Source organism: Harpegnathos saltator, unplaced genomic scaffold, assembly GCF_003227715.2.
Source record: "Harpegnathos saltator strain DR-91 unplaced genomic scaffold, Hsal_v8.6 scaffold539, whole genome shotgun sequence".
NCBI lineage: Eukaryota > Metazoa > Arthropoda > Insecta > Hymenoptera > Formicidae > Harpegnathos > Harpegnathos saltator.
The window spans coordinates 897501-917564 of record NW_020230359.1 but is presented as its reverse complement, the minus strand read 5'-3'; the positions used below and the strand labels follow the sequence as shown (position 1 = coordinate 917564).

Sequence of the window (20064 nt, the reverse complement as noted above, 5' to 3'; positions counted from 1 at the left end):
CAATTGTTCCGCTATTTATAGTTCCGATGTATTTACTGCGGCTAATTCGTTATCGTATTCAGCGACATAAGAAACCGCAGGCGCTCACACAGAGACGCGCCTGAAATGATCTCGACGATAAATTCTTAAAAATCTTGGAAACCTCGAGAGTCTCAATGGTCTTACCAACTTGGAAAGTCCGGAAAGCCCGGAAACTGTTGAAATTCTTGGAAAGTCTCGGGACATTAGCTCTTGTTAAAAGTTGGAGAGGTGGGAAGAATACGCAACGCGCGGCATTAGATTTTACATTAAAATTGTTTTCCTCCTAATTTAACCACCGTAATGAAGTTCGCCAACATTTATAGCAAACAGCGCCACACTCATTGTGAAACGGTAATGTAACATAATCCTTGTGCCGTGTTGTGTGTAAAAGTTTTCAACAGCGCCGGGGTATTATTCAGATTTAACACGACACCGTATACGTAACATTTTTCTAAAAGTCGCACACATTTCGTCGCTGATCGATTTCTCTTCGTTTGGCGATAGTCGCTTGAGACTTTACGAGGTAAAATAACTGCGCAAATTGCATACGTCGTGATATCGCCGCGAAAACGCGCGCGACGTCAACCGGAGGAGCTGTGTTATCTCGAAGTAACGCGATATAAAGAGGAATCTTTGAAATCGACTTTCGCGTTCGCGACTTTCCGTGAAACAGTCTCCTCGAGCAAGTTAAAACGGCCGTCTTAATAGCAGTTCACGTCGTACAGCCACGAAATTGCTAAAACGTCGCTCGGCGCCACCGGCCGAGAAGAGAAGAGAGCTGCCCTTACAACCACAGCTCGGCTTTAAGTAGAATCGCAGACGCGACACGTACTGTACGCGCAAAGAGAAAGAGAGTGGCACGGAGGGAGGGAGGGAGGGAGGGAGAGGGGGAGAGAGAGAGAGAGAGGAGTATTTTTACGAACGTCTGACCTAAAACTCGCCATGACTACTGCTCGTTTTTGCGCGAGGTTAGAGGCGCGGAAGGGAAAAGAAACCTCGTGTACTCCCGCGCACACATACACACGCGTATACACATGTACGTAAGTACAGTATATCACACGCGACACACCCACGTACACACACGCGTACCGAGGCAGGCTTCTGCGAACCTGTCTGACCTAAAATGCCGCGGTAACGGCTTCCCCCCGCGGTATCCCGAGAAAGGGACGATTGTGCGCTAATACAGAGACGCGTCGGTATATTTCGCTTAATATCCTTGCATTTTCACCGACGTCAGATTACGGGACGGCTCTGTTAATAATCTTCCATAATCAAGATTTCTCCCATCGCGTTGTAACGTTTGAAATTGAGAGATCCGAGAATCGAGATTATCGATAACGCGAGCGAAATTTTAAATCAACGCGAACCTGTGCCTGTCCGCGCCATATTTTCACCGAGATCGCGAAAAAAGAAGGAAATTGCAAAGAGATAGCCGTCAGAGACTTTGTAGGATTTTGTCCCCTTGATAACATTTCGTGCGACGGCTCTTCGATAATCTTCGCGTTGAATAAACGAGATATATCCGGCAGGAAACATGTCGCGCCGCGCTTAGCATCCTCCGAGTCGAAGTTTTGGTTCTACATCAAGGGGACACTGGAGGGCCCACACAGATTACTGAAAAATCGTGCTTATTTTTGATAGTGATTCTGTGACGAACTGAATAAATGTGCAAGAATAAAAATTTTACACATATATTTATATAACATATGAAGAATAGAAAAATTTTGTTTTTAAACAAATACTCATATAAATATACGCGTCCACTTAAATTTTAAACGCGTTCTTCTCGAAATTTTATCGTTCAACTTTTTGCAGTGATTTATCCGAAGCTGAGCTTCGTATAGATTTGAAATTTTAAAGCAATAATATTTGTTCATCTGGCTCTCAGATGAACCACGGACAACTCCGTCAAAATATTTCATTTCGAGATATTAATTTTTTTATTGTAAAAGAATTGAAAAATTTGAATTTTTTCCTAATAATAGCTGCCGTTTTGTTAATTTTGTTCGATCTTTTTTTTTCCAGCTAAAATTCGCTCTGATCGGGCCACCGAGAGCCGAGATATTACTGCAAAAACGATAACTTGAAAAAAAGAAAGGAGAGTATATTTCAGCTATACATATATCGTATATTTATATCGAGTATTTGTTAATAAACAAAATTTTTCTACTTTTCATATGTTGTATAACTATACCTAAAATTTTCATTCTTGCACATTTATTCAGCTCGTCAGAAAATATTGTGAAAAACAAGCACGATTTTTCAGCGATCTGACCCTCCAGTCCCCTTAATCCTGCAAATTACGTCGAATTTGAGAGACCAATGTAGCGCGATATATTTACAAAAAGTGGGGCATTGGAAAATTCAAAACATGACGCAAACGGAATTCACAAACACATGAATCAACATTATTAGACGCGCGAGCACAAAGCAACATCGTTAAACATACGAATTAGCAATTTGTGAGATACGCTAGAATCGTAAGAACTGCACTGATAGCCATGAATAATGTACAATCTTTGATTGAGAACGTAATTAACCGCAGATTCGTATTCAGCCATTATTTCTGCTGTTCGCAGGCTGTCTACAGTGCGGATTGAACAGTAATCAGAGATTCACGAAACAACGACCATTTGTCGAAAAATAACGACAGTCCACGGGATGTTAACCTGCATTTCGACTCGAGGGAGTATCCTCTTGCTCTCGCTAAATTATAACAAATGATTTCGCGTACCTGGCAACGTACGATGTATCACTTCGCGCATCCGGCGTGCCCTGCTGTCGGTTGTTCCAGGTCTACTCCAGGTCGTGGCCGTGACACTGACACTGACACTAACACTCGCGTAAACACGACTCAGAAGACGAATGTTAAATGAGACGCGCTGCCGACGCGAGGACCCGATTTAAGATTCTAAGAAAAGTTTGAAGAACCAACGGCAGTGATGAACGTACCGACACACACGTGTCGCGCAATGATTTCACGCAGCGGGAAATGTACGACGTATATCGCTGCCTGCGCCGTGGTATTTTTTATATCCTTCGTCCTGGCTTCTCGCGATCCCGTTGCCCGCGATGCTTTGTGCTTCCGGCCACTCATTGACACTCCGCACGATTCGCACGATTCGATCGCAAGACACGCGTTAATGCGACGCTAATGCGTGAGAGCCCGATTATTCACTGATTCAATCAATATATGGCTCTGAGCAGAGTTATTACAACACTCCTTCTCTTACGCCAATCGCAACGATTTTGCGAATAAAAGAGAAACAGAGACAACGCGTACGCAGTCCCCAAGATAAGAAATATGCGTAGTTACGGGAACCACATCCAGCCGCCGCGGAGGCGAACAAAAGATTTCGATAGAGCCCGATTATAAGGAGTCTCGATAATCCGCGAATACTTCGATGCGCAATGACGACTTACCGACACACGCGCACCGCGCCGCGACGTGTGTGTGTGTCTCTCTCGTCGGCTCGGGACGCAATGACTCAGTCGCGAAGAAGGTCGCGGCGACACGCGTAAGAATCAAAACAATCGGCAAAACAAGTCCTCGCACTTGCCGTCGACCGCCAATGACGAACGTTATAAAAATATCAATTTGTATTCCTAGAACGGTATTCGCTTCTTAGAACTCCTTCCGTTTCGCTCCTTTCGAGCTCTCTAAATTCCATCGAAAGCCCAAACGTCAATAACAGAGCGTAGTAAGAAGAAAATTATAGAAAGCACGGAGAAAAATATCAGAAATATCCGATTGTTAATTTTGTTATCCGATCAAATATCCGATTAAATATACCGGATATTTGATCGGATAACGAAATTAACAATCGGATATTTCGGATATTTCTCTCAGTGAGAAAAAATGTCTTGTTTCAATTTATCCACTGACCTCCTTATTTATTTATATTGATAGTTATTCGATATTTGCTTACCGCAATATCCTGAATGAATTGTATAATTGACTGTTCATTGAGATTGGGAATAAAAATCGAACACAGGCGGAATATTGAGAAAATGGAAAATTAAAGAAATCCTTCCGCGAGACTCAACGTGGAGAAAATCTGCGAAATATACGAAGGATCACCACCTACACACAAAGTTGCATTTCCCGAGACTCTCTCCTCACGTTGCAAACGTGAATTCGCAGAGTTGAAAACGCCGAATCGAAATTTCGCAAACGGCACCGCAAACGCGAAACTCGTCAAATACGCCACACGACGCACACGACGCGACGACGGCGCGCGAGCTTCTTTTCGGCGATACCTCGCCGCGAGTAGTTACCCAAGTAGTTGTACAAAAGTAATTACGAGTTAAAGGTTTCCCTCGTCCCACGCCCCGACGTCTCCCGCGTCTGTAAGCAGCAGCTTGCCGCTTGCCGTTGAATTATTTGCGTGTCGCAATTAGCCGACGCGCCGCGAAAGCCGCTGAAGCACTCGAGATACAGACGTTCCGAAGGTAATTACAGTCGCGGGCGACGCGGCCGATTAAAGTCGTCTCTATTAACGACGCTCCCGCCGCGCCTCCGCGAGTCGCCAAACGCTATTCCCATCGAGCGAAGGCGAGACCGGGGAGACAAGAAAAACCGGATATACACCCTCGCATACGCTCCTTCGTACGTTGATTTACGGCCGCCGGGACGGCAACCTCACGCCCCGGGCATAAATTTTCCCCGCATTGTTAAATAAAACTTCTCGCCGACGTGCGCCGCCGTCGCTGCCGGTCGAGGTGCGAGCACTTGTGCATAATGCGGAAAATTCGTAGCTAAAGTAAGACATCGCGCCGTTCCGACGGGGGTGCGAGAGCTTAATGTTTCTCATTTCCTACTTCCGACGGTGTCATCGTCCGACGGGATCAGCCGCTTTTCTCGCTAGGAATTTATTAACTCACTTTAATCGCGTTTCCTCGTTTCCTTCGAGAGATAGAGACAGAGAGAGAGAGAGAGAGAGAGAGGGCGAGAGAAAGGAAAAGAGAGGAGGAAGGTCAAGGGAAGAACGCGTCGCGTGAGAGCAAAGCGAAAACACGACGGAAGCAGGAGGAAGAGAATCGGCGCGGGAGTTTCGCCGGAGTGAACGGCCGCGGAGGACTGTAAGAGCCGCGTAACGTCAGACGGACGTCATAACGAGCGAAAGAGAGCTAATTGCATCGCGCGGGACGACGTCGCGTGACCGTTAAAAAGACGGAGGGAAAAACCGTGAGTCGCGCCGCGAGTTCTCGTTCTCGTGTGCGTCTTGTCCGAAGTCTCTCAGCCGGTTATTTTTTGTGCGACTTACGCGGCTTACATGTCGTGCGGCGTAACCTTGAGAGAGAAAAGGACACGTTGCACTCGACGAAATTATTCCGGGGTGGGAGAGCCCCGGTAGTTCGTCCGTCCGTTCGTACGTATTCCCGCTCTGAATGCATCGCGACGGGGGACTCTTAAAGTTTCCGTTATTTACGATCGGCGGCGAGCGATAGCCGGTTATTTAAAATGCAAATCGTCCCGTGTTTGTAGACTATCGTAATATGCATTTAATTATTCCTAGCGTTATCAGATGCCGGGTATTATAAGCCGGAGTATTATGTGTGTCAGAAATTCCTCGTAATTAGAATACGAATGCGATTAAACGTTATCGCGTTTTAAACGCGAGTAACCCCGCCCCGCCCGAGCGCGCTCGGCAATGTTCAATAGGTAATCCCTCGCGATGATAAATCGCAGCGTTCTTTTTATAGCGATTTTGGCTTCGCGGCTACGAGCGTAATTAACATAATGAATCCGATGGAGTTCATTGATATCGAATTTTCCTGTGTGTAACGCACCGACGGAACGGGTTCCGCTCGGCGATCGGTTTATCGCGCGCGCGCGCGCGCGCGCGCGGCTTAGGGTGACGCTAGGTCGGGGAAGTTTTCGCGGTAAATATGAGAAAATCCGCAAATATTATATATCGGAAAGAGCTCGCTATCGGAAAGCTCAGCAACTGCGCACCGTTTATTTACGGAGCGAGCAAACGCGTGTAAAACGGAACGAATGTCGCCTGAGAACTCACCGTAACCGCCCGTTTCTCTCTCTTTCTGTTGCAGTTCTGGTCCGCGTATGTACCCTGCTCGTCGCAGCATCTCGACTCGGTGCAGCTGGCGCTGGAACAGATAGACCTCATTCGTCGATTGGTCAACAAGCATCCCGAGAGCATGGTCCTCGTCACCACGGCGGAAGGTACGCGTCTTCGTAAGGCGAAATTCGAACTCTCCAATCGCGGAACAGCGCATAACGAGATATCAGTCGAGACGCGCTAAAAGCGTCTCGCGAGTCGACGGCGATGCGGGGGGAGGGGGTGATGGTAATGGCTCGCGAGGATTCGGAACATTCGTCGTCCCGATACATTTGGCGCACGGCCAGCCGATCGCGGGAGATCGAGTTTTCTCTCTCTCTCTCTCTCTCTCTCTCTCTCTCTCTCTCTCTCTCTCTCTCTCTCGCGCGCGCGCGCACGCACAACTCCGGTACAATACTTCAAATTCTTTCGATCGAGCAGCACCGGCCGGAGCGGGAAAAAACGGCGGCGCGCGGACTCCGCGGGCGGCAGAACTTTCGGGGGGGAGGGGGGAGGGCCATCAATTTGAAACGGCCGCTATTTTTCATTCGACCGGCGGGAATTTATTCGCCTCGGATTACAATGAATATTCCACTTAACCCTTTAATGCCGGCCATATTACTTGATAATCCGAGTTTCGGCCGAAGATTAATGCGTTACTCCGCACTGGATCAATCTTGCATAATTGCACGCTATATCAATCCGTCCGCTCTGCGGCGCGGGGGGAGGGGGCCCCGGCGATATTTTAAAGCCAACGCGGAGACGAGGTCCCCCATGGGCGATGCTCGTAGGCTCTGCTCGCCCGTCCGGGCACACAGATTTCCAGATCCCTCCTATGAAATCCTCCCGCCGGTTGTTATCCACGTCCGTGCGAGCGCGCGAGCGCCGACCTCCTCCGCGTAATCTCCGTGTCTCGCATTTTTCGCGTGTTGATGGATGTTCGCGAGAATAAAAGCATAGCTGAAACGTCGGTCCCTCCACCCTCCTCCCCCGACACCCCTCGCCAACCGGAAATGTGTCGTCTGCAGCATGTGCTCACCGCTGCTGCCGCTACGGCTTTTAAAACCGGCGAATCGCCAGACAGTATTAAATATTCGTTGCCGAATCGCGCATTATCCACTTCTCGCACGAGTCGCATTCGGAATTTCTTGCGACGCGGTATCTGTTTGTTTTCGTTCGTTCGTTCGTTCGTTCGTGCGTTTGTTGTCTCGTTCTTCGCGTCGCTTCCTCCTGTCAACTTGGCGCCGCGGACTTCTTTTCAGAAATTTAAAATGCACTTTAGGAGCGCGACAGGGGTGGTCTCGAAAAACGAGCAATCGCTCCTTCGGCGTAAGAAGCGCTTTTCATTTTCGACCCCACCAAATCCATTCCGGGCCGCGAATAACCGAGTCCTCCAGGTGCGAGGTCCCACAAAAGGAAATTAGAAGAGAAACAAGGGGAGAAGAGCGAAAAGCGCGAGAGCGTAACAAGATCGATTTCTGGCGGAAGCACTTCCTTGGTATCGGATATCTTCCGTTTTTAGCGACGGAAGTCCTACACGGAAAAGATGGGACTTTTTCTGCGCAAACACGTGTCGCGCCGCCGCACACCGAAGCCGCCGAAAGACAGTCCAGTCCGTGAGAGAAGCGGAAGGAATCTATTAATCCGATGACAAATCTGAGAGTTACGACAGTCCGCGCCACGTCGGTGCGCGGATAAGCACGGCGGCGACGCGACGGTGTCGCATCAATAATATTTTGATCGCATATTTCTCACAGACTATATTCGCACGTGGATCTGCACGTAGCAAATCGCTCCATATTCATCATATCAACAAACGGCGGACCAACCTACGGATTTTTGTCTTTTAATGTTTTTCTAGTCTGGTACTTTTTTTTATTTTTATTAATCCCTTCGGGCAATGACACCGACACTGTGAGCAAGAGAGAGAGAGAGAGAGAGAGAGAGCAAAAAAATACAGTCTTGCTCGAAATTCATCAAAAAGAATTGCAGAATTGTAAAATTTATTTCTCAAGCTCGACGGTAGAAAAGTCATTCATCTTCATTTATAACGTTCGCATAAATGACTCATCGCGGAAAACACGGCTCTGTGAAAATATTTCAACCGTGTTTTCGCAGTTATAATCCTGACGTTTGAATATAACAAGCATTATCTACAGGCCGTAAACGCGCGGCGCTTGGGCGAGTTTTCCTACAGAGCGTGGAAAAATCAGCGGATCGAAGAAAGGACAGAAAAAGGCAACGACAACGACAGCGCCGTGATGAACCTGCGACGTCGCGAAAACGAGAAAAAGAACGCGGACAGTCGCGGTAAATAGCGCCGCTTTATCGACTAACTTCCATTTCATGCGTGTATCCCCAGACAGGGACGTATCGCCCGCCGTTGCGCGGAGACGTTTATCGAGATTAATACTATGGCAAACGACTGTGCCATTCTTTCCCCTGCAAAGGCGGAAATTACCAAGAGAGAAATTCCGGCAGAAAAACGAATAAAATAAACATTCCCGCCGGATGAAGGATCAGCGACATTACGGGCAAAAATCTCGTCGTATTTTTAGTCACTTGGCGATGTTACGCACGATGGGAGCCGTCGAGTGACAGTTATTTGAGAAAATTAACAGCGAGAAGAGGACCTATTTCGAGCGCGCATCTATATCATTAAATATAGATCGGAGAGCGTTCGATGACGCAAACATTTCACAAATACCCCAACTCCGGCGGAACGAGCGTCAAACACTTTTCCGCGTTTTTACATCGAACAAGAAAAAAGGGGAGATAAAATACGAAATCTCCGGACGTGCTGGCTATGCAGCGTCGCGCTCCCCCGGCTGTATGCGCATCTCTCTCTCTCTCTCTCTCTCTCTCTCTCTCTCTCTCTCTCTCTCTCTCTCTCTCTCTCTCTCTCTCTCTCTCTCTCTCTCTCTCTCTCTCTGCTCCTCTCTATTATTTCTAATGCATCATATTTCGCGAGGATGTATATATATATATATATATGTATATATGTATATATGTACGCGCCACGAATTCCTAGAAAATACTCCTATATTTGGTGAGCAAATATTTGCCGTCGGATTCCGCCGCGCCCGCCGCTGTCACAATGCGCCGCTGTTTAAGCGTAACGCAAATCTGTTGGCAAGATGATGGAACACGAAGGAGATGCGCCGGCTGGTACATTCCAGGCGGAATCGAAAAATGTCGGTCCGGTGCCAGCCCACCGCCCTCGCAAGTTCGATAACTCCGGACGTCGACGACTGCACAAGCATGCCGCCCCCATTTGTTCGTTCGTTCGTTCGTTCGTTCGTTCGTTCGTTCGTTCGTTCGGTCGGTCGGTCGGTCGCCCGCTCGTACGCTCGCGCACTCGCTCGCATGCATATGTAAATGAACATAAAATACGCATACGTACGTTCATACATACGAACAGCTGATTGTACGAAACCGACAGTCTGTCTGTCGTATTCCCTCCCGGCGGACACAGCGGTCGCGCGACTTTTTCGTCGCTGATTAAAAGGCCGAGGTATTTTCAGAGAAGCCCGGCCGTAATTTCGCGCGCGTTTCCGCGCGTTGTTCGGAAATATCGAGCGTATCTTCGGGGAATCGCACGCTCGGCGAGAGGAATGTACGTTTCCCCTCGCGACACTTGTAATCAAGTCCTCGGGCGTGACGTAATTTTTTTCCCTTCAAGCGGCCTTCCCCGGCCGTCGAAGTTTGCAGGTCGACGTTGCGTTCTCTCCTCGACTGCTTTAAAAACGAACACGCGCGACGCGCGTTCTTCATTCGCGCCTCTCCTCCCGGGAGCATCGACTCCCGCCGTTTCGCATTCGGCCTGCATTACGTGTATGTTGATGAAAGACGAAGGATCGCGCAGGTCGTCGCAGAGCGAGTCGCGCGCCCGTCTCTTTTCGGGAACATGCAAATTTCATGGGCATCAGTAGCGCGTTATCTCCGCCGAGCGAGAAAGAAGATCGGGCGCGAAAGAGAGCTCCCGACGCGACGCGCGACGGGCGAGTACAAAATATAGCACTTTGGGGAAGCAATCTGCCAGATGGGAGAAAGGGCGCCGCTAGAACGTGGAAGATGAGAAATTCCGCGAGAAATGGAAGAATGTTCTGAAACCATGGAGCGCTCTTGCCGTGCCGTAGCCTCTCCGATAACATCGAAGCGCTCCGGTCTCTCTCTCTCTCTCTCTCTCTCTCTCTCTCTTAGTGTATGTCTGTGTGTAATACGTGCGAGTCACACACACACACACACACACCTCGCCTCTCCTAGGTACACGCATACAGCCGCGCAAAGACCCACGAACCGATACATTCGCAGGATCAAATGTATCAGCGTTACGTGCGGCTGGGTGCAAAAGTATAAATCGCGCGGCGCACTAAATCAGGAGCCATCGGCAGCACGCGTTTGATTCCCGCGCGGCTCCGTTTTCGACCGTTCGTCCATTATAAGCCGTAATACAACGTAATCGGCCGGCCACGTCAGCGGGGAAAAATTAAAGCCGCCGCGCCGCGTCACGACAAATGACACGGCCGCGACGGGCGTTTGATTTACCGCGACTGCGACCGCGGGGCTTTACGTGCACTCGAAGGAAAATGCACCGGCGAGCTTTTTGCTCGGTAAAAGGGAATCGAGTGGAAAGCGGCCGAGGAACGGCTACGACCGAGCTACGACCGAGTGATTCGAATCGACGTGGCTCGAAATCGGAAGTTCTCATATATGAGAGAGGGACTATATTGGAAGACGGCACCCGACGCGGTGCCATCGTCTCGTAAAACGAGATTGTACATTTAAAAATTATGCAGATTCCGGAAACAGCCGTCCTCTCCCGTATTCGCCAACTTCTGTTCCCGCAAACTCACGATGGCGCGCCGGGGAATCGTAATTTATCGACGACGATGTTACGCACGTTCAGCGGCGTGGGAAATGTTTTCCATCGAAAAAGACGCGTCCCTCCCGCGTTCTTTCTCCCTCTCTTTCTAAAGCGTCGCGTTAGCGCAGTGCATTCGTTTCTCTCGGCTTACCTCGGCGAGTTTCAAAATCCGACCATCTCCAAAAAGCCGTGCGCGCGCGCGCGCGCGCGTGCCAATTCTATCTGAACGAGCTTTTCAATTTATTGATCGCTTACGGCGGCGATGCGCGAGTGTGGGTGTGTGGGTGTGGACGGCACGGTGTGATTATATTAAAAATATATACACGGGTATATTGTACAACGATACAGCACACAGGTTGTATTATGTATTCCGGTTACCGCTTTCGCGATATTAACCGCATCGAACGATATTTTTAGAGACGCGGTAATCTGTCGTCGGCGTATCAAATTGTATTACTTACGCCTAGCCGCCGCAAATTCTTTGTAATTGGTTGATAAATTACGTCGGGGCGCGCTCTCTCCACCTCCCTTTTCCCCTCTCTCATTCTTTTTCTTTTTTATATCAAACTCGTCGGTACGACTCGCCGGTGTAACGCGACGGCGAAGCACGCTCGAACGGTCAATAAGAATTCGCACGAGAAAAATAGAATTCCGCGTCGCGCTCGAATAAACGCGCTCGTGTAAGCGCAGACGGTAGGTGCAAACACACGCAATACACTGTGCGAACGTATTGACACGCAAGGCGCTTCATCCGGCACGGTGTAGCCCGACGAGGTATCCGAATGCGATCGGCAGACCGCGAAATTGGATTTTCCGACACCGCCGGCCAGACCCGGCGCCGCGCCATCGGATTCGATTAAGCGATTAAACATCGCGGATTGGATCCGCGGAACGTCGACAAAATGCCTGATTACCCGCTGATTAAGAGGAACTCCGCCACTAGAGTCATCGGCGACGGTTTTCTTCCCCCACGATCGACTTGCGCGCGAACGAGCGAGCGAACGAACGCCGCTCTCGGCCGCTCGGGCCGGCGGCGCAGTTAATTAACTTTTATTTACGCTTTGTAATTAACGATCCTCGCGACCCAACGATCTCGATAACGACGAGCAATTTGAAGGGTTTAATTAATCCGAAGATCGGAGACATCGGATAAGCTCGTTTAATTATAATACGCGCGCGCCTGCGCCCACGTGGCGCATTGTACGCGGCGTATAATTGAATTTCGCACTCGCGTTGTTTACGCGCGCGGCAGAAGGCCGCGGGTAAAAGGCGGGCAACGAAAGGGGGAAAGGCCGGGGAAGTATCGGAAATTGCGGCCAAGTGCGTTTTCCCGCGACCGTATTTCCGCACCGGCGATTCCGGAGAGCGTGACCGCGCGCGGCGAAACGCCACCACCGTCTGTTTTCGATACCGTCCGACGAGACGAGAGAATTCGCAAACTTTCGGATACCACTTAGAGCGCGTAGCTCGACGTTACTTATCGTCGACGCGGCCGAAACTTCGCCGACATGGCATCACCGCGGTTCGTTTATTCACGCGCGTTACTCGTCTTGCGTTACGTGCGCGGCCTCGCAAGAGCGAGCTTATTTCGCCGTGAAACATCAGCGGACGATACCGAGACTTCTCGTTGAAGCTCGCTTTTTCGTTAACGAGCCGACGCGGAATCAGAATGCGCACGAGCCGTCCGGGATTTTTGGGACTCGCGAAAATCCGCTAGGAGTCCACCCTCTCCGGCTGATCGGTCGTACGTGTGCGAAGTGTGGGTCGTGGAACAGGCAACGGATAACCCGACTAGAAATTTTCATCAGGTTCACCTAACACTGACAAGGATACCTGATAGGGCGAATGAAAGGTAATCCTAAGTAAGTCAGTCCTTGTAATGTTCTAACGGCAAATGAATAAGGAAGGAACCTTTATAAGGTTATAATGATTGGGTCCACATTAGGACCTTAATGTACTAACCTAGTGTACGATATAATATGGTTCAGTTAATCAGGTCCTTGTCGGGATTCTATTCATTGTACCTAATACGATGATTTGCATTATCAAGTTTTAACAAAACAATTTTTGGGTGTCATTTCCAAATATAAAGATGTTTGCATTGAAAAAGCACTTCGGATCACTTGAATATATTTGTAAAATGCTGTATAAACTTTAAATCCTTTTTTTAGCAGTCAATAAATAGTTGTAAAATTAACGTGACATGCAACTTTTCTCTTTAATACTACTTCATGTCTTGTCACCTTGTGACAACTTAATGATCTTATGATATTCATTTTATGTTTCTTTTCCGAAACATTTTACAAGTATGCTCAAGCGATCTAAAATATTACTTCATGCAAAATATCTTTTTATCCGGAAATGACATGAAAGAATTTTCAGCGTGTCATTTCTTATTTCTAATGTCATCATCCAATGTAGCCGTGGCGGGTAATCAGGAGCCATAATTTGAAAAAGAAAAAAAAAAAAAAAAAACGTAACAAGGATTCCACAAGGTAACTCAATAAGGACCTGACTACGAATCCTTACTAAGATCCTGATATCCACGCTGCGTTACATGACTTTCTAGGACCCGATAGTATTACCTTGTTGGGACCTGATGTCCAAATGAGGTTAACCTGATCAAGACCATAAGGGATAAATTTCTAGTCGGGAATGACAACGGAACAGAGGGAGATCGCAGCCGGCTGCGATATCCGAATTCACGCTGTAAAGGCCGCGTGAAATACGACGGCAGTCAGGTAGGCGGGGGCGGGCGAGCGTACGCGAAGTAAGTTGTAATGTATGGTTCCAGGTATCGAGAAGGCGCACAAGGAGGGTAGATTAGCGAGCCTGATAGGGGTCGAGGGCGGCCATGCCGTTGGGACGAGTCTGGCGGTGCTGAGGATGCTGTACGAGCTGGGCGCCAGGTATCTCACCCTCACGCACACGTGCAACACGCCTTGGTGAGTGTGCCGACAGAAATAAGAAGCGGCTCGGGCAACGGGGCAGGGGGGGAGGTGGGCAGGGAAGGGAGGAGGAAGGGAACGCGACCTTATGGGACGAATCGTACGCGCGCGGCGGAAAGAGCGCCGCGGCAGAGAGTCGCGAGTTGCAATTTCGTTAAACGTCGTTGTGTCACCGTAGCGCGCGCGCGCGAGCTTAATGCTCTAATCGCGTTGACTTGTGCAAAGTGCACGCGCTGTGCGCGAGCGCCGCAATAAATCCATTTGGCATATCAGCGCGTTAAAAGCGCCAAGCGCGATCTGATTAAGAATGAAAAATTGCGCGCTGTCGGCCGCGATGACTCTTCAATGTCGGGACCGCGCGCGCGCGCGCGCGAGCGCGACTCGAGGCGAATTTTATTTTTCTTTATTCAATTATCGAGTGACACGCGAGCGTGAGCGCGCGCGAGCGCTCTGCGGGCACAGTACACGCTGATGATCCTTTCTGCGCGCTGTGTCGCTTTGTAAAACGTTAACGCCCGCGATATATATCCGATGAGCGAGAGGGTGGCGGAGGGAGAGTGGCGATCGGCGATAATGTAACCACGATGGACGTTGTGCAACCGCCTCGTCCCTCCCTCATCCTCCTCCGCTGAATGCCGCGCTCGTCCGGTCGGTGAAAAACCGAAATAAAGACGGAGCGCCGACGATTGCGTAAACGGCGATTACACGTCGAATTCTGTAGGCCAGTCCGGTTAAAAATGGACGCACCGAGGTGCGTCGCTCGGTCGATCGAAGCGGAACTCTTGATTCGCGCGGGCCGCGCGGCGAGGTAGCGGCCGTTAGTAATACGAAGCCGTCCGCTTTCGTTCATTTCCCGGTCATTAAAAGATATCGTTTCGACCGGCACCGGTGAAACGTTTCGCGTAAACGGATTAAAGTCCCGCGTAATGGCTCGCGCGCCGATCGTAAGATCGACGGGAGGGGCGGGGAGGAGGGGGGGGGGGTGGAGGACGGCGGCAGTAATCCGCGAAATTCGCATGAGCGTGCGTGCTACCTTTCGGTTATTCGCTACTAAAGCGAAAGAAATGGCGATTGCCGTGTCCGACGCTGCACGCTCGGACTTTTCCAGCCCCGCGGATTTGAACTCTTTGCGCTGCAAATATTCTTCGCGCGAGCGTCGCTCACGCAACAGCCGCGCTCCCGTTACGCGTCGATAATATCCGGATGATTTTAAGTCACAACAGAGAGCGACGAGACGCGACTCGGCTGTCTCATGACACGATGATATCTCGACGATATTGCCTTGTGACGAACGCGAGAAGCGCGTTGTATAATTCCCTCCCGCAAAGAGAAATAATTTCGCTGCACCGATGATGTTTCATTAGATTTGACACCGAGCCTGTACGCTTCCGCTTCGTGCGAATGGAACGGCAGTGTTTCACACGTGTCTACGCGGAAAAAGAAGGAAAAAGGGAGAAGAAGAATCTCGCGGAGTCTCCATTTTCAGTATTTTCGCCGGATAAAGCTGCGCCCTGTAAAGCGAGCGCGCGATTTTAGCGCGCTGCAATCACCCGCGTTTTCACAAAAGTAACCCAGTAATCTATGGCGGCGCGCTTGTTTCTTTTTTTTTCTCTAAACTCTGAGTTGTTTTGTTTCTCGTAACGAGAGGAGGAGTATCGAGCGGGCAGCGTGCGCCAGATTACGAAAAGGTTGCAGGTCGTCGGCTACAGCTGCCGCCGCCGAAGCAAATGCACCGTAGAAATATGACTTCGGGACACAATGGACGAATTCGAGAGTAGGCGACGATCGTTTACGAGACGGAATCGCGAGGGAAGGTCGCAATAAAAAACTTTTCGAACGCACTCCGGCGGGCATCGTGCGCCGCATAGCGAGTCGCCGCTGACGACGAGCTGATTTATCTATCTCTGAGCTGCCAAGCTTCGGCCGTCGTTTTTATAGCACCGCTCTCTGTTTTACGACGTCGCCAGCCAGGACTCGTTGCTCTATTATAGATCGATCTCCGCCACGTTATCGCGCTTATGACGAAGATGGACTTGTATCCCTTTTTTCCCTCCGAGCCGTCGATCCACCGTGCTACCTCGTAAATCTCCTCGCCAAAGATGTTTATCGAAAAAACGACGGGGCACGCGGGGGCATCCCAGTCAATTAATATTCCGAGCAATATAACGATAATAGCGAAATTCTCCTGTCGTGATAACAGCACGGTTCGCCGCGAAGAAGCCGCTCCAAGATTAAATTACCGGCGCTCGCGGTCTCTCTCTCACATCGGGCGAATTCGCCTTCGTCACATCGGTCTCGTCGAGAAGCTGAAAAATCAGCCGAGACGCCGCCGATTGCGCGAAAGCGTGACCGCATTGCCGCGTGAGAGAGAGAGAGAGGGAGAATCCCAGGCCATTTCGACGAATAACAACCCTCGTCGTCGCGAGCGCCGCATTACGTACGGCGTATAATGAGAAACACGCGAGACGGCGATCAGCTCGCTCGGCTTATTTATGAGTGTATTTAACCCAGCCTAAGAATAATACCGGCGGCTCGGGAGGAAATACGCGCAGGGAAAAGTCGCGATACGAAAAAAAAAAAAAAAGAAGAATAAAAAAAAATAAAGAGAGAAAAAAGAACACGGCGCCACGTTGCGACGGCCGTCGTAATTTATTCCCGCGGAGCAAGGCCGACCGATATCGACATATTTCACACATATTGCTCGGCTTGCTTATCCGCGGCAATTAAATCGTCGCGGGCAACGTGATAAATCCCGCGCGGATTAATGCGCATCGTTATAACAATATTATACGCGCTTGTTCGGCGGAACGTTCGGCGTTTCGCCCTCGCGGAACAGATAGGGCGATTACGGCGCTCCGCTGTACGCGGCGATGATAAATTCGCGAGATCGCGGTCACGCGGGCCACGAGACCCTGTCAAAAGCCGCGCGATGAAGTTCGATCGAGTGGCGTTCGGGAGGATGTCCGACGGGCCGCGCGAGCAAGGCTCGCGCGAACGAAAGGGAAAGCCGACGGCCGCGCGGAGAGACGAGTGATTTAATGGCGCGTGTCGCTGGTTCGTTCGCGATTAAATCCGGCGATGCGGCCGAAACTCCGTCGATCCCGGAGTCGAAGGTACACGAGCGCCGACCGCTCGGTTATCGATTATCGTTACCATTATTACTGCCGCCTCCGCCGTCGCCGTCGCCGCATCATTGCTCTATTCGACGGCTTAGAGGACGCGGCACTAATGCACACGATTGTCAGCGTGGTATTACCTCGAGTCCTCCAGCCAACGCCTAAAGCTCGTCGTATGTCTCGCATAATCCCATCTACATGAGAGATATTTAACTCCCCCGCCCTACCGCACCCCGTCATCCCTGTGGCAGTCCCCCCTCCTCCGCCCATCTCGTCAATTGTTATCGCGATCAGATGTGTCTCGGCCAGATGCCCGAGGAGAATCGGAACGCGCGTTACGCGATATACGCGCCGCCGCAAAAAGAGGTCGTGTGTAACATCGGGGAAAATGGCTTCCCCCCGGGGAAACTTTCAGAAAGAGGCCTACTTCTCCCTCCTCCCTCCTCGCCTGCCCCCTGCCTCGTCAGTGCAGGCAGCGTTGACACACACAGAAATTGATATCCCGCTCCCTTTCACGTGAAAGCCGTCACACGGAATGTCGTTTACTCGCGCATTACACAACGGGATCCAATTAACGTTACATCACGTCGCGCAGAAAATGCGCTTATTAATTTACAATGGCCACGGAGAAATACAATTACACATGAGAAATGGAGGTACCCCTGGGTGGGCAGGGGAGGGAGGGGCGGTCGATAGAATAATTTCTTCAATTGTTTATTCCGCGCGCACGCGCACACAAGCAGGTTTACAACGCCCGGTAAGAGACATTATACGCGCAGTTGACCTCGATTTTTAGATCTAATAGAACCGTAAGGCGATTACAGCTTCTCGTTTCTCTCCAATTCTCTGAACCGCCGCGCGCCTGACCTGATCCGGTTTGATAAAAACAAACAAAAAAATATATATATATATATATATCAATTTAGAAAAAATCGAGATAACCGTAGCGTGTAACGTTTCTTGTTTTATGATCTGCAATCATGTCGGCAAGCCGTGCTCCGCGCGCGATTATCCTTTCCGCGTTTCCTCCGTTTGCATTTCCTTTATCCTCTCTCTGTTCGAGCAAAAGCACGTCATCATGAGGACGAAGCCGCGTCTCGAGGTATCGAGATACCCTTGGAATTTGTTCCTCGCGGTACCTGCATCGCGCTAGACTAACGAACGATATCGCGTAACGCGAATTCAATGGAGACGCGCGGCAAAATATTGCCGAGATCATGCGAAATGGAAACGAGTCGGTTGTGCGATATGATTGCGACCTATCTATTGTGGGGTTCGGCGCGCGAGAGCCGCCGTCCTGTGAATAATACCATTGCCGTTATCGTTAGCATTACGGGCGTGGAAACCTGTGATTAGAGGGAATCCTATTGCAATAACGCTCACGATTGTCGCCACTGAGTTACTGACCTGTTGGTTCGTTAGGGCAGACTGCAGCACGGCGGATGAACCCGGTCAAGTGCCTCAAATCGGTGGTCTCTCGAATTTCGGCAAGGTGAGTACGAGAACGAGATACGCCGTTCTGCCGACACACGAATGCACACGTTGATCGACTCGACTCGTTATTTCTCACGCTCGCTCAATTAAAGATGTGCGCGAGAGCACAATATCGGGAGAGAAGAGCGTAAGAAATAATCGGTTGCGGCCTCACCGCATGCTCGTGACACGCTGCTTCTTTGCGCGCGTGCGATTCACGTGTGCTTCGCGAGAATCGAGCCTTCGCTCGAGATCGCAATTTCGTATTTCGATTATGGCATCGAGTACATCGCCGGTGCGGAGCTACATGTACGCGTGTTTCCTACGATGTAGAAAAATATTTCCGCGCGACAATACTACGCATCACGCACCGCGCACGGCTGTGCGCGCTATAGCATAAAGAATGCCGCCACAACCATTTCGCTATCAATTCCGTCCGATGTTATTTATAACACGGTCGCGTGTAAAGCGGAATTGGAAAAAAAGGAAGCGAAATTGTTACATATTGAGGAATATGCGTGCGTGCGTGCGTGCGTGCGTGCGTGCGCATGTGCGCGCGTAACGGTATGATTCGATTATACATTTCCTTTCAGCACAACCCTCTACGAAATTTGCCGGATGACGGCTTCAAACTCTGATTATCGGGCGGAATTTACGCGAAATTAAAACGCGCTCTCTTTTTCCGGCCGAATTTCCTTCGGCGCGCGCGTTGTGACAAAATGACCGATTTCACCCGCGTCAGCCACTCTCGGACTGACTTTAATCGTAAATCTGGTGTGTTTTGTGCCGGTTGTATCGACGTGCCGTCCATAAATATACGGGTTTCGATGAGAATTTAAACGAAAAATGGTTTCGCCAAAGTGGAACCGAAATGTTTTGGTTCAATCGGGGATCCATCGGGGAACGGTGATATCGAATTTATTGCCGCGGTGATTTAGCGGCGGTTTATGCGTATGCACTGGAAAAGCTGGCGCTATAACATCAAAGCAATAGCGTCGAATGTTGCGATACCATTCTCTCGTCGCATCGCGTCTTAGTCCCGCGGGAACAGCAGAGAGAACAGAGGTGCAGAGAGAGAGAGAGAGAGAGAGAGGCAGAATGGAAAAGGGAGATGAAGATTAGGTTAATGCGACATGTAATAATATAACGTAATACGTTGATGTCGCGGACCACGGAAGTTAACTCCGAATATATCGACCTTGTAACGGGGAATTGGATACCAAAACCGCGCACAAGTAGTTTATCACGTGATACTGGAGGTATCCCGGCCGCTGATAAAGCGAAATCGCTATTTATAGTTACGTTCTCCGTGGAACCCCGAAAGTGAGCGGCCAATCTGTCTACTTCCAATGTTACGACACTTTACAAACGTCGCGTTTGTAGAACAAACGGCAATTTTGGCGAAACTAAATATCGAGCGAGCCGCCGCCGTCGATCGGGCTAATCCGCTGAAAACTACGAAAATGGACGGAACATGTTTCGAAGTCCCATCGCCACCGCCGTTGTTCACTTACATGACGAAGGACAGTTAGTCCAAGGGATTTAGCGGTCGTTTCCGAATTCCCCTTCAACTCGCC

At 49.9% G+C, this 20064-nt stretch overlaps 1 protein-coding gene across 1 annotated transcript in view; it reads left to right on the top strand.

The window, feature by feature from the left end:
- The window catches only part of LOC105183498 (dipeptidase 1), an 82586-nt gene that overhangs the window by 23527 nt on the left and 38995 nt on the right, over nt 1–20064 (top strand). Inside the window, exons 3-5 of the mRNA XM_011141693.3 lie at nt 6076–6208; nt 13745–13895; nt 18437–18506. Coding sequence (XP_011139995.1) covers nt 6076–6208; nt 13745–13895; nt 18437–18506 — 354 coding nt within the window. The remainder of the gene's footprint in view (nt 1–6075; nt 6209–13744; nt 13896–18436; nt 18507–20064) is intronic.